This window comes from Scomber scombrus, chromosome 16 (genome assembly GCF_963691925.1).
Source record: "Scomber scombrus chromosome 16, fScoSco1.1, whole genome shotgun sequence".
Classification (NCBI taxonomy): Eukaryota; Metazoa; Chordata; class Actinopteri; order Scombriformes; family Scombridae; genus Scomber; species Scomber scombrus.
In genome coordinates this window covers 15,771,121-15,796,626 of record NC_084985.1, presented here as the reverse complement: position 1 = coordinate 15,796,626, position 25,506 = coordinate 15,771,121, and the positions used below count along the sequence as shown (strand labels likewise).

The window sequence follows — 25,506 nt, the reverse complement described above, 5'->3', positions numbered from 1 at the left end:
TTTTCGAAAGCATTGTATTTATGTAAAACTGGTCTGTCATTGCCATCCATTAACAACATGATGTCAAAATAATGATATAAATGTTACGTTTGGGGGGAAAATGGAGCAATACAAATCAGATGTAAGCCTTGGTGAGCTCTGTTTGGACATTTGATGGAAGCCAGCCTGTATACAGTTTGGTTCATTTCTGATGCCATGCTGACACAGGGCCAAGTGAACCCAATGAATCTGGGTGTTTTCCCAGGCAGGACTCTACGCCAACAGAGAGGGAATCGCACAAAATACTCAACATACATCCTGATGTTGTGGATACTGACGACACATGGCTTTATTTTTCTATACTTCACACATAGCCAGTGGGTTACCAGTCTTGGCTTTTTTTTAATGAAGAAAAAATAAAAAAATAAAAATTGTGTAGTAAACAACAACAACCTCATTATGGGACTCTCACTGTAAGCCATGTATCTTTATATCTGTAAGTTTTATCACCACAAAGCTTTTCTGCTGTCTGTGCCGGGATACAGTATACTGTGCAGACATGTGCACAAACACTCTATGAACTGCTTAACCCTTGTAGCACAAGTACAATTTAAAATCAGTGATGCATCCACTCTATCTCTAAGCACAAACACATTGATACACACCGCTACCCACAGCCAAGTGGCAATTTGTATTTTTTTTGCCTTCTACCATTTGTCCCCCATAAGCTAGATGGAAACCTCTCTCTGCAGCCAATTTGTATGTGTGAGTGTGTGTGTCCATGCTAAAAGGAATCATATCCCTGTCTTCAGGAGTAAAATCAATTTTCAACAGACAGTAAAGGCGCTCATGTTTTACATGACAGTTATTTTTTACTATGTGGGGAGAGAGAGGCGCACCGAGAGAGAAGGATGGAATAAGGGTGGGTGGATGGAGTGATATATAATGCTTGCTAAGTTAGAGTGCAGTTACTGTGTGTGATGGGTAGGAAAACAGACAGGGTGAAAGCTTAAGGAAACATGTGGAAAACAGAGTTTTAAGAGAGAGGGAGGAGAAAGAAGACGATAAGAAAGAAGAGGTGGAGATACAGAGAAAGAAAGATGGATGACCACAGACAACAAGAGATTGAGAATCAGAGATAACATTAAGCACCTATGAGAGACAGATGGGGAAATCAAATGCGAGAGGCAGAGGATGAGCGCGGAAAAAAAGAGGGCAGAGGCTAACAGTAATGGAGGGGGGTTCCTGGGGGGACAGTGGGGGGAGGGAACCGGTCCGTCAGCCTTGTGTTTTCAAAATATCACATGACGGTCGCCATGTGTTGGAAATTACTGCCTGTTAACTATCTTCCCCAAAACCGTTCCGAAAAAATATGTCTGCAATTTATGAAATGTGTTCCAGGGCCTGCTAAGTAGAACCAGATTTGCAAAACAGAAAAAAAAACCTTTACCCCTTACCGCCCCTTCTCTGAAACCGCTACTCTCTTTTCTCTTTACGCTCCCTCTGCTTCTCCACCCCTCCCTCTCCTCTCCCCTGCAGGAGAAGATGTTTAAAACGGGGTCTTAGTCACATCTGGTGAGCAGGGAGCCAGAGAGTGGTGGTTGGTGTGACCTCGCATCAGGGCATTTCCAGGCTTACATAGTGTGTGTGTGTCTGTGATATGGCTAATGGCTCTGAGAGACTGAGTATGGCTGGAGGCGAAGGCAGCACACACACACACACACACACATGCAGTACCACCATGACCATTCCAGGTCAGCAATGTGTATTTGTCTTCTTTCATCTAACCATTACACACTTTCTTCTCAACTCTTTACTGTTAGCGTTTCACCTTTCACTGTCTTACCTCTGTGTCAGCCGACAGACGGCCATCTGAGTCCTCTGACAAATGAGGAGAGAGGTTCTCAAAATGGGCAAGAATACCAGTTCACACCAAAGCTTTGACATACACAACCTTTGAAACATCAGTGACACATAAGTGGTAGGTGGTATCGGGCTAATTAATTAAAAGCAGAATCCAATTTATCTGTATTTCATTTCAATATGAAAATACCTGAGACCATCAGTAGTTTAATAATTTACTTTTAGGTGCTCTGACATACATAGTTTGAAACAGATGAGTCTTTTGTTTACAGCATGATGCATAAATGTATCATCTCAATTTAATATTCCACTGGTAAAGGTGATGATATCAACATTATTTGCATCTCAATGTTGTTAACAAACTAGGAGACTGCACTTCAGTAATGGTACCAACATTTATCATTTTATGTAAAACCAGATTTTTTTTTTGTCTGATTTCTAATTGGCTACAAGCCTTAGTAATAAACAGTAAAAATTTGCTCAAAACTAATAAAAGTTAACTCTGTCCTACAGGAAACATGTTGCAGTCTTTGCCCTGCAGGAGGTGCTTCAGATTACTGTCCTTCCCACATCCACAAACAACAGCAGTTTTTTAACCAGTAAAACTCTGAACTCTGTCCCTAAACCCATCACTGACACCACTATTAGCATCATCAAGACAATCCCACTGTTTTTGTTTTTTCTGTGGCATAAACTCAAATTCACGCACACACACATAGAGACTCACACAGACTCAGACACACAGCCTAACCGCTCTCCAGTGCTACAGATGGATGCCACCACTCTCTCTGGAGCGTTGCCAGCGCCAGCTAGTGAACAGCTTGCCTGGCACAGTGCTCTGTGTGTGTGTGTGACTGATTGTGTGTGTGCCTGCAGAAACAGTAGCGAAATAGCCTAGCACAGATGGGTGGCCAAAATACCCCCCCCCCCCACACACACACACACACACATACACTCCCCCAGCCCCAGCATACACACAAACATGCAACAACACAGACACACACGTGCACACACATATGCTCCAGAATAGAGATACACACACACACACACACACACACACACACACACACACACACACACACACACACACACACACACACATAGTGTCTCGGTTCTGCTTAAGTGTTCCCGACCTGGCACAAGCTGCCGCTTGCACAGCTGCTTCCTCAGAGGCACACACACTTATAGACACTCACACACAGTGTACACACAGCAGAGGATTGCAGTTACACACGCAAATACATCTGTGCTTAGTTTACACTTCCTGTTTAAGGCATGGGAAGTATGAAGTCCACACTCCACACCCACACCCACACCCACACACACACACATGCAGCACTGCCACCACCACTCCCACTCCGCTACACACACAAGCCCACACACAGACAGACAAACATTCCTGTGCATCTGCCACATGCACACAAACAAACACACACACAGCGGCGCTTTATCCTCAGTAGTTATTCAGCCTTGTATGTATCTGCTTGTTGTCTCGACACACGGAGAGAAAACATCAAGCCGTCGTGCTGGAAAGCTTCCAGTGCTGGCAACCTGCCAGCAGAGGCCTATAGATCAGCATGATCATAGGAATGTGTTAAGAAACATCACTCTTTAATGATTTGACAATGAAATTAAGACATGAAAGCTTTTGCTGGAACAATAGAATCAACAGAGTGTAATTAGAATGCAGCTGTGCACAGTTGAAACCGTTTAAAATGCTCAAGGTGTGATGTGAATTCTTGTGACAGGCAATCTGATGTTGCTTCATGCCTTGACTCTGTTTTTTCATGAGATGCAGCTGTAACAGATTCATGAAGTGCTGCTTCTGAACAATGAATTCCTGGAAGCAGGAGGTTTTGTGTTCATTTAAGGTGAAAGGACACTCTTAGGATCAAACCAAGACAGAGAAACTTCACCAACATGAATAAGTCAGTTGGTAGACAGCCTGCCAGTCAGTCAATGAGCTTATGTGGCTGGCAGCAGGTACCCTCGCCCCAGTACATGAGAGCATGGTGGCTGGCGGTGCCAACTGTGCATTGGGTAGCTGTGCCAACTCTGCCAGCCTTGCAGTGTCTGTTTGCCAGTGCCATCTGGGAAGAACAGCTATGCGCACATACAGTACCTCTTCCCCGCTCAGAGGGCAAAGACACACACACACACATACACATGCATGGATGCACACAAGAAAGCAAGGGCAGACATGCACACCACATACATGCAGCACACACAAATATGCATGGTATGACACACACACACACACACACACACACACACACACACACACACACACACACACACACACACACACACACACACACACACACACACACATACATAAAGACACACGCACACACACACACAGTCGGACATTGACAGCTCACCATCTGTGCGCTGCCTCTGACTTCTCCCTCTGCTTCATTCTCTGCCCTTGTTTTTGCTTTCATAAACTCTCAGTCCCTCTCCTCCCTTCCACACATTCTCTCCTCATGTCTCATCTTATTGGATGAGTTTCCAAGCCGCAGATTCCTGTGTTATGTCATGACCACCTGTGTATTGACACTTAATATCTTTTTTTTTATATCTTGGCACAACAGATTAAGACATGTCATTACATTGACAAGTCTTTTATTTTTTCTTTCTTGGACACAGAGTCCACAGAGTCTTTCCTCTAAACCTCCTTTTCTCTTTTGCTCAGTCTCTCTATCCCATGTACAGCTGTGTCCTTAAGTGGTATATTGTGTATGCATGAATATACAGTACTTAGGTTTACATACTCACACAAACACACATCAGCTGATCCGTAAAAACGTCACACAAAGACCAAGTGCAATATGGAAAATAGTGAGAAGAGAAGAAGAAACATCTAGTCCATCTCAGTCAACTGACAAACTGTTCCTTTTCAGAGCAGAGAGTGAAAATGAGAACAAGAGTGAGAAACCAATATAGTGAGTGACAACAGCAGTTTGAATTTATACAAGAGGAGAAGAGAGAGGAAAATAAAAAGGAGGAGGAGAAGAGAAATGGGGAGGTAATATGAGTTCAGAACCGTGGAATTCACATCAAAGAAAAGCTAAAACAGGTCACTGTCTTTACCCGAGTTTAGCCTTGGGTGAAGCTCTCTTGCATATGTTTCTCATTTAAACCCTCTGAACCACTGTTTGAAAAGGGAGGCCAATGAACGACATGAATACTAAACATGCAGCCAGTATCCTTCGTTTGTAGTGCTTGAATATGTTCAAATACAATTAGTTCATTTGTATGTATGTATTGAAAAAAATCATTATTCTTTTCCAGATGCTGTTCCATTTATCCTACTATTTTTATTCCTACATCACAGTGTAACAGCTTGACTTTTTGAATACCACCAAGCTATTACTTTTCTCCTCTACAACACAACAGCTGTAATATTTTCAATCACAAATCTCCCCTCTCTTCCTATTCCTCGCTCCATTTATTTCTTTCCCTCTCACTGGCCGCCACTACCTGCAATAAATGATTGTTTCTCCCACCATCTATCCTTCCCTCCTCCTCCTCCTCCTCCTCCTCCTCCTCCTCCTCCTCCTCCTCCTCCTTCCTCGCTCGTCCCTCCTCCCTCTGCGTAACACCATCAGAAAGATCTACGATTTAACACTATTCCATTCCTATTATTCTTACTCTTCACAGCCTCTTTCTCAATCATCTTTTTAATTCAGTGGGCCTACCTCCTTCCTGTGTTCTCTTTACCACCTCCAACTGTTTTCACCTCTCAGCTCTCTCTTTGTACTCGTCTTTGCCCCCCGCATCCCCCCTCCCCCCTTCTCCCCCACTAAATAAAACAAAAAAAAACTACATACCACAGCAGCAGCAGAAGAAGTAGCCTCATTACAAACAAGGAAAATCCATTTGGAGCAGCCGTCTGCTGCTGCTTCTCTGGCCCCCTCTGAACCCTCTTGAGTAGCAATGCTCCACATCTTTCCTCTTTCCAGCACTGTTCTTCTCTTCTCTCCCTCATGGATTTCCCCTCTTTCTAATTATTTCTATCTATTTTTCTTTTTCTCTGTCTTAACTGTTTCTCAATTCCCCGCCTCTGTACATCCTTCAGATTTATTCTCTGTATCGTTAAGGCCTAACATCACAAAACATCTGGCACCTAAATAGAAAAACATGTAACTGTATGTAAATAATTATGAAACATATTCATGCATTGCATCAGAAATCTTAATAATAGATGAATAATAATGATACATTTTTATCTTTTTTTTTTTTAGAATTGAATTACAGTTTGCATGTGATTATTGATTTAGACTATCATTTTGTCATATATTATCATGTGTTAGATACATTTACACTGAAATCAGTAAATATTGCATACGGTTAATTTATATGATGAATTTGAAATGCTTACTTTTATCCCTAATCTGTGTATGTGTAATGTATTCTGTACCAACAGGAAACATTTATCATTTTTGTTCAGTGACCTCAAACTTATAGCATAAGTCCATTCAGTTAAACTAATGGATTGGATCAATTCTCAGCAGTGGTTTTTGCAGTTATAAAATGAATCACCACACCACTTCCTGTCATTTTCTCTGTTCTCCTCTTTATTTCTTCCCTACACATCCCTCTCTTCTTCTCCCTTCGTGGTTGCTTTCTTTCTCCCTCTCTGTCTCTTTCTCTCTCTTTCATTTAAAAGCTCCTCGTTTCTTTTCACCCCTCATTCCTCCCTCCAGTGCTCTCTCTGCCTCTCTCACTCGCTCCTTCTGCTCTGCCATCATCACAACATCTGATTAACATATGTCTGGGCTTTCACTCCTTGTCAGCTTGCAGGCATCTGCACACATGCACACCCACACCAGCGCGCACACATTCACACAATCTCATGCTCCATGTCTCAGGTTCAGGAGGGTGGAGGACAGAGAAAAAGGCATCGAAATCCCTCCGATCCCCAACAAGCTTCACGTTCCCTAGTGAGCTGCTTAAAATGCCAATAATGGAGGAGAAAGAGAAACGGATAAAGCAATGTAATAAGACAGAGAGAGAGCGAGAGAGAGGAGATAGAGACAGATGAGAGAGAGAATATGTGTGTGGTGTGCTGATAAACAACAGCAGTAGCTTCACCAGCTCCCCTAGGACTTGTAGCCCCAAAAATTATTCACGTCTCTCTTTAAGCTCATATTTCCTTCATAAGCAGACATTGATACACTGGATTTAGTTTATTCAATAAACATCAGTTGGAGCTTCACTTCATATCCACCTTCCAGTTAATGTAATCAGAGATCTGTTATTGATTATTTTCAACACTGGTGCCAGGAAAGCCTACCATGCTAACCAGTATCAGCCGGCACAGTTAAGCTATACGCAATCAGTGGTTGAAGCTTTTTTACCTGATATGGATTTATTGGCTCGCAGCAGCGATGAAATCATTTCATACGTGTGGAAGCACAGTGTTTCTGGATGCTTGAGCCTCTTTTCAAATCATTTGTTCTCACTGCTCTGTCTCAGATTGCCTGGAATCAGTCCCACTTTCACCATCTCGTCCGCAACAAAAACATGTAATAACAGCAACAGACGTCGGAAACCAAACAAATACTTTAGTGAGCGGCTTGCCAAAACACATAATCCAACTTACAGCGACAAAAGCTTTGCAAAACTCTCCGGCCAAATAGTGATGATTGTTTGCATTGGTTTATGTTTTGTAATACCTATAATTTCACCTGTTTGTTATAATGGCATTCCCTGCCAATTGAACACTTTTGTTAAAAAGGGGAGCACTAACAGGACAAATACATTCAAGGCACTCGCACTACAAATACCACATTTACAATTGTGTGGGATATGACTCGTGCTGTGTTAAATTACTCTCTCTCTGTGTGAGTGTGTCTGTGAATGAGCATCAAGGGCTTACTTTATTCAAATATTAAACAAGTCAACTTGTCAAGATACTGCAAACACTGTGACTTTAAGCAAGCTTGCTACATCCTAAGCATAGATCCTCTCATCTTCTCTCCTGCCTCCTAACCCCCCTCCCCGCACACACACACACACACACACACACACACACACACACACACACACACACACACACACACACACACACACACACACACACACACACACACACACACACACACACACACTCACCTCCTGTTCAGGCAATTAAAGAGTCATTCTCAATATATGAGTTAATATATGTGCTTAAATTCAAAACAGTCAAATAAAAGGCTTTCTTCGTACAGGCGCATTAACAAACTGAATAGTCACACAATGCTGATGAGGAGAAAACGTTTTGCTAAGGGGATTTCAATGGAGAGCGGAGGCTGTTTTGTGTGGGACAGAGCCATCTTGTGTGTGTCAGTGTATGTGTGTGTGTGTGTGTGTGTGTGTGTGTGTGTGTGTGTGTGTGTGTGTGTGTGTGTGTGTGTGTGTGTGTGTGTGTGTGTGTGTGTGTGTGTGTGTGTGTGTGTGTGTGTGTGTGTGTGTGTGTGTGTGTACGGGGGGTAGCTGGCTTCACTAAGAAAGAATGGGAGTGACTTTTTTGTGGAAGACTTGATAAACTCAATAGGGCTTTGGAGAGCCCACTCAATGATGAGTCAATGAGGTGGACTTGAATAGTGGGGGTGATGGAGTGAAACACACACACACACACACACACACACACACACACACACACACACACACACACACACACACACACACACACACACACACACACACACACACACACACACACACCACACACACCACACACACACACATGCACGCTCACATGCACGCACACACGCACGCACGCACACACACACACACACACACACACACACACACACAATCACACACACACACACACACACACACACACACACACACACGCTGAAGTCCCATGAGCCTCTGGCCACTTGACATATGTAGGTTTAATGGCACTGAGGGATGTGTGTGAGAAAAAAGAGGAATGGAAGCAGGAAGAGCTCTAGCTATATGCAAAAAGAGGACATGCAAAAGGATGTAAATACAGGGTTGTGTTTGGACTCGCTCAGCAGCAGACCACATCACCACACACCCCGACATGTCTGCCTTCTTCCCTCTATTCCCTTTTTTGTCTCTTTACCCACTAACCCCTGCTTGTGTGCTATCTAAAATGGATGTGTGTGTGTGTGTGTGTGTGTGTGTGTGTGTGTGTGTGTGTGTGTGCGTGCGTGCGTGCGTGCGTGCGTGTGCGTGTGCGTGCGTGTGCACACAGCCTACAGAATACACAACCCCACACAGTCTACACCCCAGTGGACACCATTAGTGATTCTCTACCAGACACCCAGGGAAGACATCATATGAGAGAGACATAAGAAAAGAGGCAGAAGTGTAGAGTAGAGTGGGAGAGGGATGGATGTGGAGACAGAATCACAGGAGAAGGATGAGAAAGACAGAGTTAGTGACTGACTGGGAGACTGATTTACAGACACACACAGATGGGAAGATACATTAACAGATATTCTGGCAGCATCACACAATCCTGAGAAAAAAGGAAAAGGGAACATCGGGGCAAATGTCAGTACTCTTCCTCTCTGTGATTCTCTCTCTCTCGCTCTGCTCTTTCTCAGTCAAAGGATCGACCAAAGATGGCCTCAGCTTTAGTGCAATCTGATGTAACTCGCCAGAAACAGAGTCTCAATATTGCATATCAAACGTAGTTATAGGCTAGCCACCGAATTGAAAAAGGAGGCTATGTGAAATATGTCCACATTGTGTAAGACTTTATGGTAAGCATTTAGTATATGTAACAAACTCTAGTACATGTAAGTCATTATTTACTTACATGTACTAGAGGAGAGGAGGAAAGCAGGACATAAAAGAGACAGCAATTGAAAAAAGAGGGTCAAATGACAAGGTGGAAGGTAGAAGGATGGATGAAGAGAAAGAATGAGGTGGTTAAAAGACACGAAAAAGGAAAGAAAGAAACCAGCTTGTCTAGAAGTGCAATGGGCCACATCAGATGCTCCACTGGGCTGCACTCAACTGCTCTCTGCCTCCTGGTCACATATTGCTATTTGTAAGCAAAGAAGCTTAAGAAGCTGTGTGTGTGTGTGTGTGTGTGTGTGTGTGTGTGTGTGTGTGTGTGTGTGTGTGTGTGTGTGTGTGTGTGTGTGTGTGTGTGTGTATATATACGTACGTACGTGTGCACAAGGGCTGCATGTGAACAACAATTCTGGAGGAAGGGATGTTACATATGGGCCTGGCCTTTGTGTGTATGTGTGTGTTGATGGAAGTGAGAAAAAGAGGGAGCTGCAGAAAGAGAGCAAGTGGAAGTGAGTGTAGTCGAAACGGTGCAATCAGCGGAGAAAAAAAAAAGAGCGAGAGACTCCCCCCGTGTGCGGCAGGTCCCCAGCCATCTGGACACTCTCCTCCCTCCCTCCCCCCCCCGCTCTCCTCCCACCTCCCTTTCCTCTCCTCTCCTCTGCCGACTGGTGTGCTATTCATGGCGGACCCATTTCACCTTTCAGTGTGTTACGCCCGCTCACCACAATACATGCTAATGAGGTAGAACAAATGACTTTTTTGCGAGGGGGTGCATGCATGTGTGCGGGCCTGTGTGTGTGTGTGTGTGTGTGTTTGTGTTTGTGTGTGTGTGTGTGTGTGTGTGCTTGCATGTGTATGTGAGTGGGTGGATGGGTTGCTGAATTCTTCCAATCTCAGCGGCTCACTACCAAACCACTCGCTTAACTGCTGCAAGATGTGTTAATGGTTATGCAGAAACCATTTTTGTTTTCTCACCTGAAGGCACTAAATAGCTGCAGATTACTGGCAGATAATCCAATATCTTTTCACACAGATGCTTGATTTATGTGTGCCTAAAAACAGAAGACTCTCTGCAATATCAATATGTATATTTTAACATCTAAGGAACTGTAATTTGAAAGCACTTACCCTGCGTCTCAAGGATCTATAGCAAATAAACCATATGATCACAATAGGGCGCTAACTTTTTTCATTTCTTGGCAAACTCAACCAGTTCTATGAATCCTCACTCATGGCCACCTTCCATTTCCAATTTGATCTGCTTGGCAATGATAAAGTGGAGAGGTGGCTGTCAGTGGAGACAGAGGAGAGGAGAGAGCTCACATCTCCACTCCTCTGTAACACAGATGACACGAGAAGAATGGAGCTTTTGATTTTTCGCAAGAGTACACAAGACAGCACGACTGACATTGGTGAGAGAAGTGGCACCAGCAAGAAAGAGAGAAAAAAACAAAACAAAACAAGCAGACAAAAAAAAGGAGTGCCAGGGTGTTGAAAGATTGAGGTGCAAGATTGAAACTGGAGAGAAGGAGAGGAATAGATAAAGGTGGTTGAGAACAAGAAAACGAAGAGGAAGGTGGCAAGAAAAAAATGTAGTAATGCAAGTCTGTCTTAGGGAGGAGTTACTATTCTCTTCTTTCTGTCACACTAGGTGGCGCTAACGACACATCTGTACACCTGCCAACTCTCTCCCATCTTCTCTCTCTCTCTATCTCTATCTCTCTCTCTCTCTTTCTGTCTCTCTCTTTTCATAGTGAAACACTGTGACAGCTTGACTTGGCACTCATAATTAACAGAGTACACTAGAACTCCATAAAACACATCACAGTGAGTCAGTTATCTAAAGGAGAGAAACTCACAAGGTACAAAGTGGACTGAACTCCCTGTTAGAGCTGCAACAATGTACATTGGTCTTGTGTGTGTTTTCCTTCATACCAGATTCTACACACTCTGTGCGGACATTTGAGGGACACACGCATGTACTAAATTGTGTGTGATCATTAGATTGTGTACTCAGTGACTAAGTGGTGGCTGCTGTATTTTGAGAGTGGTATAATTTTAAAAAACATCTGTCATCACTAGTTTGACTCTGCAGGACAGAGGAAAGCCATCCATTTTTGGACCAGATTTTCTACCTGTAAACCCAGATCTGTGAAACCAATTTTGTTATTAAAATATTTGAACACCCAAGGCATCCAATTAAACAGATCTCCAAAAGCAAAGGAAACAACTCACAGGGATGTAGCTGTTTCCACAAAAATAACCCTACTGTACAATCAGTTTCAAAGCAGTTATGATAGACTAATGGAAACGGTGCCACAGTTCCTTTAACTAGTACAGCAACAGGAACCAGGCCATTCCTGGCTCCCCTCCCGGCCTCCGGGGCCCAGAGCCCAGCCCAACTCGCCACACAATGGGCCGTCAGAATGAGAGGAACCGCTGGCCATCCAGAGATAGCCCCACTGGTCAGGAACCAGAAAGGGAACCAGAAGGAACCTCGGGGGGTGAGGGGGGCGGTGGTGTGTGTGTGAGACACAAGAGGAGCGAGAGAGAAGAGAAGGGTGGGGATAGTTGGCTGGTCGGGGTCAGGATGTGTGTGAAGGGGACAGTTTTGTGTGTCTCATGCAAACACAACAGCACGCACACACAATATGGACTCATTTACTAGTTCTCTCTCTCCGGGGCCAGGATTTTTTGCTTGCTTATTTTCAGGTAACTAAAGTTAGAACAGCAATTGTGGCATGAAAGGCGGATGGAGGATAAATGATGGAGGAGGGAAGGGAGGAAGGTGGCGGTGGGGCCGTTAGCCCTGGGCCTGACCCCACAGTCCTGGCTCCTGCCCTGGGTAAGTGGACTGTCCTATCTAGCTTCCTCAGACACTGCCTGGGGCATCAAACAGTGAGTCAGAACAGTCTGCACAGATTCCCTTATCAATGGAAGGGAGACAGAGACAAATGCCAAAAAGTGGAAGAAATGAATTAAGCAAGAGACAGACAGAGGTCTGAATGTGGCCCTGCGTGGTCTTACTGACCAAACTTGCTCCCTGCTCTATTTTGGGGGTCTCCATTGAAACACATACATACACACAGTGCCCCCTGTTTCCATGACAACAAGTATAGCACCTATGGTCTCCAAACTGTCAAAGGACACACACACAGGTATGCGCATACAAGTCTGAGTGCATGGAAAGGGTGAGAACTAAAAATTGCTAAAAAAAAGAAAAAAAGAAAAAAGAAGAAGCCTACTGTCGACACTTAAGTGATGGAAAGAGAAACAGAAACAGAAAGAAAGAAGCTTGTTATGATCATGAGGAATGATTGCAGTGACCATTATCTCTTTTGATATACATCCAGTATGGCACATGGGTATTGTATTAAGATACACTTGAAGAAAACCGGAGGCTACCCTTTAATAAGATATATGTGCCTGCATCATTAAAGTAACTCTCCTCTCACCAACTTTTGTTCTTCACCTCTCTTGCCCTGAACCAGACGAGCCATGACAGTTTCAGGCTGGTAAAATAAAACACTGTGTCCTTGCCTTTTCCTCTGGCATAAGAGCACCATTACTGCTGCTCTCAGATGCTGGAGAGAGACTGTATGACCTTTCCTGAATCAAAACCACTCAGCAGTATCAGAATTGATGATTTTTGTGGGGACAGAGGGATGTCAAAGTCTATATGCTTGTGTGTATGTATTCATGTTGAACAGTCATTACCTGAGTATTATGTAGGGATTTGAAATATCGTTGCTGTCTTTTCTGAAAGAGAATCAGTTCTATATTAGTCTAGCAACACATACATTCAGGGAAATTGATCAAATTACGAATCTCATTTCATTTTCTTTAAATCCCTATTTAGGCACTGTGAATTCATGAATTTAATACAGTTTACCTACTGTACTGTGTTACATTCATATTCTGGTATATATTCTGATTTAATTTGCAGGGTGTGAATGAAAACACTGTCACATTTCAAATGAGAAGAAGGAATACATTGAAAATTGCTCCCCTCGCAGTGCGCAGACACACATAAGCGCGCAGGAGTTGCTTTGTCTTTGCCCTCTAAAAAATAAAAAGAATCTGTATGCCTCTATATCTATCTTCATGAAATGAGACAGCCTCACACCAGCAATCAATTGTAAAGCAAGAAGTTCTTGTAGCTGCAGGATATGTCACATTTTAAAAGCTTTCTTCCACATACCATGAATACAGCATTTTTCCCAACCTCTTAATCCCCACTTGCACTATAATTTTCTATTACAGTAGAGCAACTATATATAGTGTGTACTGTGGCTCACATGTAGCTGTGGTTAAGACTCTCTGTGTGAACTCCTTGACATGGACTAGTTAAATATAGGTTGACTGATTTCATGTGTTATTTTTCCCCAAATGCTCAAATGCCTCAGTTTAGCAGTTTAGCATTAGTGGCTGGATAAAAGAGAGACAGAGAATCTCAAAAATACATTAGAGGTCTGAAGGCTGAAGCTTGTATCTGAGCTCAGCAATTTAGAAAGTCATAAATGTTTTTTAACATCTTGTACGAGGTATCTCTCTCTTTCTTTCTTTCAGTCGTCTGTCACTACCTCCGTCTCCATTGCTTGACTCTGTGGCTTCTGGCATCGGTCTCCAGCGGTTTTTAGAGTCTCTCACAAATGTGTCCCACTTGCTTTTCTCTCTGTATCCCACTTAGTCTATTTTGCAGTGTCTTGTTCTCCAACTGGCACGGGCAAACAGGCTTACATCAGAGCCACAAACACACAACCTCACTCACCCGGCCTAATAAGCTGGATTTCATTCCAAAACACAAGAATCCCATTTTGGACTGTTCCCACGGGTCTCACTCAAAACTGGTTCCTAAAGTCTGACAGTCTGTCCAGTCTACAAGAATTAAATGACAAATCAATAACAGACGATGGACAACTAATGTTAAATCCTAATTATCACCCAAAAATCTATATTAAGTATTTCACACATGCTAAAAAAGTTGATAATATGGATAAGTTGTTCAATGACTTTGGCAATGTCTACATCCTTTTCTGACATGATGGATATCTTCCTTTGGTAACAATCTTAATCTCTTTCCTCATCTCGTTTCATCTCACCTCTGTCCTTGTCAACATTCACCTTCCTTCTTCCCTAGTCTCAACTCTCAGCTCCCCACCTCTTTGTAATCACAAAGCACGCACGCACGCCAAACACACAATGCAGTGAGCAAACATATGTCTACAAAACACGAAAGCAGTCAACACCAGGATCAATTCTCATATCAACACACCATTATTACCTGCAAAGAAATTCTCCTACTGATTTTTGGTAACATGGTGGTTGCACCGGTACCTACAAACATGCAGACAGACTAAACACTTAAATAAAAAACATGTAAAATAATGACATATTCCAATATTTCAGGTTGAAATATAGAGATCTATCGAAACAGACAACAGGTAAATGTGTCCTTTTAGGGAGGCTGTACTCAATTATTAAAACCAACTGAATAGATTTAGCCACAAGTGTAGTCCTTTTCATATGGTAATGGAAAACAAACATGGGATTGGGATAAACACACAGAAACACACACATGTGCTCAGACCAGCATGTTTGTGTGCGTGTCCTGCACCCTTGATCAGCTGGTGACTTGGTCTTGTTATTGTCCTACCAGGCAAAAGCCCGGGGGCAGTGCACGACTAATGCATTAGTGTCTTTGGCAGTTAGGGGCATCTGTCGCGTGCGGGTACATGTTTTTGTCTGATTGTGTCTTGTAGCCTTGGGCAAAGTGGCAAAACCAAAGACTCCTGTTTTATCCAAAAAGCCTGTGTGTGTATGTGTGTGTGTGTGTGTGTGTGTGTGTGTGTGTGTGTGTGGTATAACAAAAACACACATGCAGGTTTGTCCGCAAACATTTTGTGCACAGTTTTGAATGCTTAACTATGATGAAAACCATATTTTATCATTAACTTCTGGTTTAGTGAAATTATGTAAATTTAGTTGCTTATAATATATTTTTTATTTGCTTAAACATAATGTGAGAATAGTACATGCTGTGTATTTAAAATGTATTTGACATTGCATTTTAGTGTTAAAATTCAACGAGGACTGTTGTGTTACAGTAAGAGCACTGATTTAATAGAACCTAATTGGCAGAGAGAATGAACATGCTTTTGTAAAGCGGGTAATGAAAAAAAAAGGAGGACAAGGGTATGTGGTGGAATGAGAGCATGCAGATGTTGTGTTTGTGCTTATAAGAAACAGACACAGAAATCAAGGGATTATTTGTGTGCATGTGTATATCAGTGTTAATGTGAAATGTTGTATAATCCACAAAATGCTGTTCTCCCTATCAAACACACACATCAGGAACATTGTACCCCATCTTACATGGCACACTCAAAGCGCACTCGGCAGGCCTTCATTTTAGACTGACAACCCTGCCATATGGTGCTGAGCTGTATGTCTTTGTCTGCATATTCAACTTCTTACTATAATGTCTGAGAGCATGTGAGAGAGCGATTTTGTGAGTGCACACCTGTGTGTGTGTGCGTGTGCTTATAGATGTGTGTGTTTGGATAAGATGTGCAGTTCAGCTCTATGTGTGAGAGGTGGTTGAATTCGCAAACATAAAGTTGCAGCTGCGCCACAATATGCAATCCCTGTGCAGCTGTGAATTATTATGTGGACAATTTAATACTGCCAAAGAGGAAATCGCAAATTAAGATCTTAGTTTTGCTGTACTGCTTAAGTGTGCAACGAAATGTTTTTGCGTATTCATTTCAAAGACAGAATCCCAAATAAACGTGTCCTCTTGCAACGAGTGAATTGATGCGATGTGTCTCTGCTTCTATCGCCCCGAGTAGCAGCTTTATGTTCTTCAACCCTCAGTGGGTTGTAGAGGTGCAGACAGCGACCCAAGGGTCCAACTCAAATGGTTAAAGGGAAGGGGCTTTCCTCTCACTAAAGCATCCTCAAACTAACATCTAGGCAGTAATTTGTTCTCTCATAGGGGAGGCATAAAAAACAGAACCCAAAAATTCTTTGCAGTTATGGAAAAAGTGGAGAGAACAAAAAAGCAAAATACTTTATCTCCCCCTCTAACTGAAAGTTATTACATTTTCTGAATGGTATGACTTTCTAATGGTTAGCATATGTGAATATGTGTGCACAGAGAGAGAGCAGTAGTTGAGGCTAAGTTAATAGCACAAGCAGAGGGGGAACTGGGAACCCTTGGCTTATAAAGGATACTTGTTTCCCTGCCGCACCAAAAACCAGATGTTGATAAAGAGACATAGGGGGAGGAGAGAAGACAGATGGGCAAGAAATTACCATCACTTGGGCCAAACATCTTGAAACATCTGCAAAAAAATTTTGGACCTTACAAGGGGAGATGGATTTATGCTCTCTCCTGGATTTTTATTGCTCCGTGAGAGCCATTCTCCCTCGTCTGTTCTAACCTATTCTCAGTGTTACCAGGACTAAAGAGTTTTGCCGCAATCTGGAGCTGTTTAAATCCTGGAAAAAGCCTGGATTCTTCCACAAATGGCTTTATCATGTAGAGAAGACAAACACGTCCATACTCTGTAGGAGCCATAAAACTTCAGAGAGTGCCGCAGTATCGAGTCTGCACGAGTTCACTATCACGCCGACCAACTCGATATGAAACACTATAAATGTCAAGGTACATTGCAATACAGACACCAGGGTGTGTAGACATTCTTGTACGTGTGGGACCAAAAAAAAAAATTCATATCATATTTCTAAAAGAGGAGTTTGGTTACCATGGAGACACATCATCTATGCTACTATGAAACGCGCAGTTGAGGATGACATGTCCATATGGTGAGAGTATGACAGAGGGGAAGAACAGATGCTTTGATGAAAGGGCTGTCAATCGCAAATCTATAAGAGCAGCTGGGGTCATGAATGTATATCAGATGACACTACAGATACAGACAGACAAACAGATAGATAGATAGATAGATAGATAGATAGATAGATAGATAGATAGATAGATAGATAGATAGATAGATAGATAGATAGATAGATAGATAGATAGATAGATAGATAGATAGATAAATAGACAGACAGACAGACAGACAGACAGACAGACAGACAGACAGACAGACAGACAGACAGACAGACAGACAGACAGACAGACAGAGACAGACATGCTTTATACTGCAGTATGTCTCCTAATTCTATGGTTTTCTGTAACAAACATACACACAAACACTTATACACATCTGACGGGAGGTAGCTCTTGAGATCTCTATCTATTCATTGATACTGGGGGGATATGTGAGGAAGAAAATACTAGAGGACAGGATGCACCAGAAGTTAAACAAAATAGGGCTTTTACTTGGCCCCATTTTGAGAAAATGGATCAGCTCCATCCATTTCTTTATGTAACCCCCACTGTCTCCTCTGCTACTCTCCTTCTCTCTCCCTCTTTCTCTTTGAACCAATTTCAATAATGGCCCTTCCTCGAAATAATTGACACTTGGCGTTTATCATTTGAGGCACCTGCTGTCGGTTTGACAACAAGACAATCGGACGGAGGGAGCGACCGTCATCCCATTGTGCCATCTCCCTGTTTGTCTGTGACACTAACTGACAACAGCTGGAAGCCCTCTCTTCCTACAACACCCATCATGCAAGTCAAATTCAGCCACAAAAGAAAAGGGCCTCATTATTTGGCTGTAGTGGTGTGATTTTAACCAGCAAAGAAAGGAAACAATGATTTAGTTGTATCGGCTGATGGTAGATAAAAGGCTTGACGCAATTGGAAGTCCTAAAACAACAGTGCATGTGTCTGTTCCACACTTGTCGGCTGTATTTTATTAGAAATATTAAAGAAACACATCTTAAATGCAGATGTGCGTTGGCTGTTTGCACCTCCTCGCATTTATATACACACACATAGAGTGTACACACTCACTGTATGCAAACACATGCATGCGCCCATCTTTTAACACACACATAACACACAGCCTCCAACATCCACCTCTCTTCTTTTCTCTCCTTCTTCTCTCTCCAGCTGTAATTGACTGAACACGTCAATATTCTGAGAGAAAAAAACAGAGGGGCCACTGTCTGCATCTATTGATCCATGCTTCTCTCTTTCTCTCTCTCCCTATCTGCTGATCTTAATTACACTTCTTTTACCAGGCTAGCCGGGGCTGCACTCCAGCGGCTGCCCTTTTCATAAAGTGTACCTTCCAAATCCATACATCAAAATTAATGGGAGAGAACGTAGCTGTAAATCAAATATTGGGGGTATCCGAGCTGATAAGATGGGATGGAGATCATAAATTATATCCTTTAAAAAAAATAAATTAAAAAAAACATGCACAGAAAGAGAAAGATAGAAAGAGAATTATTTTCACATGCAGGTCAGCGTTAGCAATGTAAAATTTTTATGGAGGAAGCAACCTTGGTTTAGGTGATTAAAACTGCTAAAGCGTGACGGGGCTTAGGTGAGGTTTCTCCCAGCCCTCACCCTCCCTCCTTCTCATCTACTTCCTCTTTCTTTGTGTCTTTCTTTGTCAATTTCTCAGATTTTCTGCCTGCCTGTTTGTTTGTTTTTAAGAGCCGTCTGTCTGTGCTCACCCCTTCACCTCTTTCTCTCTCTCTCTCTCACACACACACACACACACACACACACACACACACACACACACACACACACACACACACACACACACACACACACGCACGCACACACACACACACACACACACACACACACACACACACACACACACACACACACATACATACACAAAGGACAAAAACAAATGTTATGGTCAGGTTTTATGGACTGGTAGCAAAGCAAGCTAGTCTATTCTTCAACAATTGTCCTCTCGTGAACTAGCGAGAAAAAAGCCTCCTAATCGCACAGCTTCACAGCTCATACTTGCCATCAATCAAACCCGTCTGTGTGTCCTCAGCATGTGTGTGAGCATGTGTGTGTTTGTGCAACATCCCAAACCTCTCCTGAATCACAAAACAAAAGCTATTAGAGATGGCAGTGCAGTAATCTTCTTTCACGTGTGCCCACACACGTACACACTTTTCCTTTTGGTACCAACCTTCACAAAAGACATGTAACTACACATATATACACAGTTACACACAAAACCACACACACACATCCCCAACCATTGCTGAATTCCCTTCCCTTCCCCTGTCTAATCTTTAAATGTAAATTGGGTGACAGGTGAATATCGAGGAGGTGAGAGATAACAGCTAACATCTTCACTTGGCCACACTATCGCTTCTCCACATCACTAACTATCGTTACCTTTGGCAGAGTGTGTGTATTCATTAAGCTTACTGTATAGACACCTGCATGTGCACTCTCACCCACCCACACACGCACACACACGCACACACACACACACACACACACACACACACACACACACACACACACACACACACACACACACACACACACACACACACACACACACACACACACACACACACAGAACCACATCTAGTAGCTTATCTTTTGGAATAAGAAAAGGAGCTTGTCAGGATGGCACATTGTGTGTGTGTGTGTGTGTGTGTGTGTGTGTGTTAAGAGAGAGAGAGAGGAGAGAGAGAGAGAGAGAGAGAGAGAGAGAGAGAGAGAGAGAGAGAGAGAGAGAGAGAGAGAGAGAGAGAGAGAGAACGAGAGAGAGAGAGAGAGAGAGAGAAAGAGAGAGAGAGGGAGAGGGGGGACAGGGGGAGAGAGAGAGGGGAAGGCAATGTGCATTAGGGCGATTACAATATCAGCAGACTCCAGATGGAGGCAGGAAAATAAACAGTGGGAGAGAGAGAGGGGGGACAGATATCATGAGAAGGAGCCTAAGAGAGAGATTCTGTGTGTGTGCATGTGTGTGCGTGTGTGTGTGTGCGTGTGTGAATGTGTGTGTAGTAGACTGCCTGTGTGCGATACAGTTAAAGAAAGTGAAGTTAATTAGCAACTCAATCCCAGTCTATATGAGGAAAGCGAGAGCAGTGTATGTGTGAAAGATCGTGTGTGTTGTCTTTCACGTCTGTAAGTGTTTGCTTTAGCCCAAGAGCAGTGAACTATGTGGTAGATACAGTTAGCTGTCTATCATAACAACTGAAAAACCATATTACCCAGCTGCACGTCTGTAATACAACCATATTTATATTAGAAGAAGAAGTTGGATTTGGCTATATTCAGGAGCTGATCAATTATCAATTCACTATTTGTTTCCTAAATGGCTTGAAATGACGATATAAAACCTATAAAGAATTAATGCGACCATGAAACTTGATGAATTGTCAGACGCTGCACTATTGGCCTCTTCTTCACTTGCCCTATAAGTCTCATGTTATCTGAAGTAAAAACACGAACAAGGCCAATAAAAATCAGTTTGCAGTGCTCACTGTTGACTCTGACATTAAATAAGCTGGTGTAAAGGCCAACTCGCAACTACAATAAAACAAAGACCTCTTGCTTTTTGTGAGCACACACACACAAACGCAGAAAGTCACACACATACCTGCAAGTCCTTTTATACCACTGCTGCTCTTTCATGGGTGATGAAATTCAATAAGCAGTGAAGAGAACTGCCCTCTCGCTGATAACCATCAATGGGCCTATCGATTGACAAGGGCATCTGTGTGTACGTATGAATGTGCATGCAAACACATGCCCTGATTCCATCTATAATTCACTCTGAGACTTGGTAATAGATGGGTCTGAATAATCAGAACAGATCTATACATCTTGAAGGAGTGCATGGTGAAGTGGATTTTTAGTATTCATTCTACAGATGACATTTGCCCCCCCCCCCCCCGGCAGCCCCCTAAATTAAATCAAAAATAGATATTGAAAGTTTTCCTCACTTATTCTTTAACAGGATAGCAACAAACCCTCCAGACTGTACTCAAGTCAAGACATTGCAGTTATGTGATGTGCACATTAGCCAATTGAAACACATTTAAAGTTTAGAGCTCACCTTTTCCAAGTAAATAAACAACTAAGATGATCCAACCATTGGAGAATATTGTAGCCAGTCCATAAATTAAGTAGCTTATCAGAGGCAAGAACTTCCAACTTCCAAGCAAAAGATGCTGATCATTTTGCACTGTTTGAACTTTCTAATTACCTTTGCTAAAAAACTAAAAGGGCATATTGAAACAATACAGGTGATACCATTTTTCTGGGCATCAGGACGTTTTCCCACTACATCATCTAACCTAACAGGCTTGGGCGAGAGTGTATACTGTAGCTAAGAGAGAGTAAAGCCTTACAGCTGATGTGGAAATACACAAGGGGGCTTCATGATGTAGCTGGCATATTAACTCTGTTGAGTCATCATCACTTATTCACCGTATAGCAAACCTGGATCACGTCCAAGCGTCTGTGTGTCATACTTAAAAGAAATGCTTTGTAATTACATCACTGCACTGGAGCTTCAATATGACTCTGATGCTAAAGGGGAAATCAGAGTTTTGTTTTTCCCTCTCTGAAATAATAGTAAATCATTGTTTGAGTCACATCTAAAAGTTGTGTTTGGATGCAGTATAAACCACTACAAAGCTATTAGATGTGGTTAGCATAAAACAGCACCGTGGCTGCATAAAGGAAAGACTACATCAAACGTATGACACACACAAACAGTCTTTTTCTGCATCAGTTGTTCAAACCTGCCTACCAGAGGTATATACGTGTTTGTGTGTGTTTCTGTGGCTGTGTGTGTATGTGTGAAGGCGAGAATAAAATGGCTGCCATCATTTTTGCAAGGCCACGTCCGTGTCTGTGAGCAGCGGTCTGATGCATTTGACCCTGTAGCCTGAGAGCTGAGAGGAGGAGGAGGTGGGAGGGGAGGGGGGTGGGAGAACAGGTGTGAGGCAGGCTGGTGGCTGGGCAGATGGCCCCTGGAAGTGCTAGCTGATGCTGCAGAGCCTGGACCACAGAGAGTTAGCAACTAACATTAATACAAGCCTGTTTATACAGTGTGCACAGACGTGCATGTGGATGCACCAAAACACACACACACACACACACACACACACACACACACACACACACACACACACACACACACACACACACACACACACACACACACACACACACACACACACACAGTGATAACCTGCAAACAGCACTTATCATTTACTCTCCCCTCATCACCAGCTTTGTTTACTTTTCATTTACTCCTTCTCTCTCTCTGTCTCTCTCTCTCTTTATCTCTGTAAACACACACACTCCAGGTAATGGTCTTTTCAGTCAAGTCACTACTTTAATGGAGGTCCCAGTTGTTAAAGAATGGAAAGAAAACAACAAATGACACCGAAAATGACAGTCAGGGTAACTAATCAGAAAAGTATGATCACTGCAATCAATATTACAACTATAATTAATGATGATTAAAAAAGCACCTTGATAATACTGAATCTGAATTCTGATCTCTTATATGTGCTTAGTAATTAGGTTACAAATAGGCATAATTATGCTACGACCCTAATAAAAATGCGAGTGTCTTCGAATCACAGAAGACAATTTATTTATTTGATTTCTACTCCTTTTCCTTTTTTTACCTTTTTCGTTTTTGCATTGTAATATGTGCACATTTTATTCCTTTTTACTCACTCAGCAAATGTTACATCTGCAGTGGGTCACGCTTTTACAGTAAGATAACTTAACAATCACTCTCTAAGAAGCCTATAAATCTTTGCATGGGACCATTTGGCATGCGTAAAAAAATATATCCAAAACCCTGTGGGTTTGCGAGATGTATTTTCCTTCCTCTTTAATCCGAGTCGTGAGAACCGTCGGGTATCTACAGCAGGTTGTGCCCCAACAGCCTCCCTCCCTAACGCATGTCTCCTCTTTTCCCAGTCGGTGGAAAAGATTCCCACTTGGAGTAAAATATAGCCCAAACCCCTTAATTTCAACCCTACGCAATTACATAAAAAAAAACAGTTGTCTGGCTTTTTTCTTTCTTTTTTACGCTTTTCAGTTATGTGATGATGACAAAGTCGCAGCGGGTGAAGATAGAAAGTTCACATGGCTTTGAGGAGATGCATTTGACAGTTGTGACAGAGCCCCGGAGAATGTTTTCAAAAGCAAAGTCTCTATAAATGCTTTCCAGGACGCCCGAGCAGAGGAGAGGAAAGAAGAGGAGAGGGCTGGAGAGGAGAGGAGAGGAGAGGAGAGGAGCAGGGGAGGCTCTTCTCTAAATTGAGAGGATTTACAATGTGGCTGCATCCAAAATCTTTCCACCAAAACTGAAAACATCCACAACCACAATTTCTTGGAACAGAATGAATTATGACCAAATATTATTTTGTTGAGCTGCTTTAATAATGTGTTAACCAATGGTCAGGAATTTTTTGAATATTGGTTCTGTTCATTCAGGGAGAAGTAATTAGTGAAATCATCGAGTGTAATTTTTATGTTTTGATTTTAAAACCTGCCTCAGCAGTGACACAACATTGTCTAACCCGGTCTGAGGAGTGGCGACATACGCCATCCTACATAAAACTGACCATGTCGGTGCCTTCTGGGGATTGTCAGCTGATGTGAGGTCTATTTCACTTAGAAATGGGTCGTAAGAAGTCGACAGGGAGTCACTAAACTTGATCCGTGAACTTAAGTTGCCTGTTGCCCGAGAACAACTCTCCAACCAGGGCGCAAGCCCATGAATTCATATCAGTTTTTATGGAGACAGCGACAGCCGCAAGCTGGTGTCCATATTTAAACAAACTAAACCGGTAATTTCTGTCTAGAGAGGCAATTGTTTTTTTATTATACAAACAGAAAGAACTGCTCTTCAAAATTGTCCTTAAACACAATAGTGGGTTTTAGTTGATACTGTTGTTGCAGTAAGGAAGATGATATAAATAGTGTAAGGTTAGTCATGCAGCCAATCTACAACTTAAATTCCTTTAATGGCAGTAAATTCAATAAATAAAAAATAATGTTTACAGCTCAGACTAAATCTCCAATTACAATAAAATGTGTAGGTAACAATAACATACACATTATTACGCACAACAGAGACGCGCATTGTTCGCTTGTGCGATAGATTTGTCATCGCAGATCATAAAAATGCAATAAACAAATTTGATTAAGTATTTTATGAGATAATGTAGTTGTTCAGATATGCATTGTGTTTTTATACATATCAATTCACATCTGGAGCAGCACAGATGCTTACTTCGCATTCAAATGTATGAAAGAAAAGCACAAATCAAAAGTGTGAAATACTGTTAAAGCCCAGCAGGCATTTCATGTGTTCTTATTTAAATTTTGACGCACAGATATCTATATGAGGGCACAAAACTCAGCCAAGACGAAATTGGTAAATATAGTCAATATGACAAGAGGGGCAGTTAAAAGAGGCCACTTACACTGAAAGGAGTCAGAAATTCCCACCATGCGGTACGTTGATGTGAGAGGGCTAAATAATTTCCAGTCCTTTTGACTCCACTCAAGGTCCCCTCGATGATCCGCTTGTGTCGGGAACACGAACGCTACAGAGTCCAGCCAGCTCTCAGGGGCTCTGGCGGTGTACTTCCAGCAGCTTGGAAATGTGGTTCAAACTCCGACAAAAGAAAAAGGGTAGCTCACGGCTTGCGATAAGTGATCAGTCACTGGGGAAATTCAGGATGAGAGAGCCGGGAGTCTTGTAAAAGCGTAGAGGCAGAGAAGGAGGAAAGATGAGAAAGAGATGGAGAGGGGAGGATGCTGTGGTGCGCAGGACACCCGTCTGATATCGACCCGTCTTTCGCACTTTCCTCAAGAATCCTTTAAGCGTCGAGACGATCTAGATTGTAGAAATCATTTTTTTAATATGAGAAGATACATGCATACACCCTTGATTTCAGCTCCTTGTTTTCTGCTTCTCCGTTGGCGTGAGGAAGAGGAGTAGCGGC

The 25,506-nt window shown here is 42.5% G+C and overlaps 1 protein-coding gene across 1 annotated transcript in view; it reads right to left on the bottom strand.

The window, feature by feature from the left end:
- runx1t1 (RUNX1 partner transcriptional co-repressor 1) overlaps positions 1–25,111 on the bottom strand; it is a 53,946-nt gene extending 28,835 nt beyond the window's left edge. Inside the window, exon 1 of the mRNA XM_062435592.1 lies at positions 24,982–25,111. Within this exon, the coding sequence (XP_062291576.1) occupies positions 24,982–25,009 (28 nt within the window). The 5' untranslated portion in view covers positions 25,010–25,111. The remainder of the gene's footprint in view (positions 1–24,981) is intronic.
- Between the last annotated feature and the right edge of the window lie 395 nt (positions 25,112–25,506).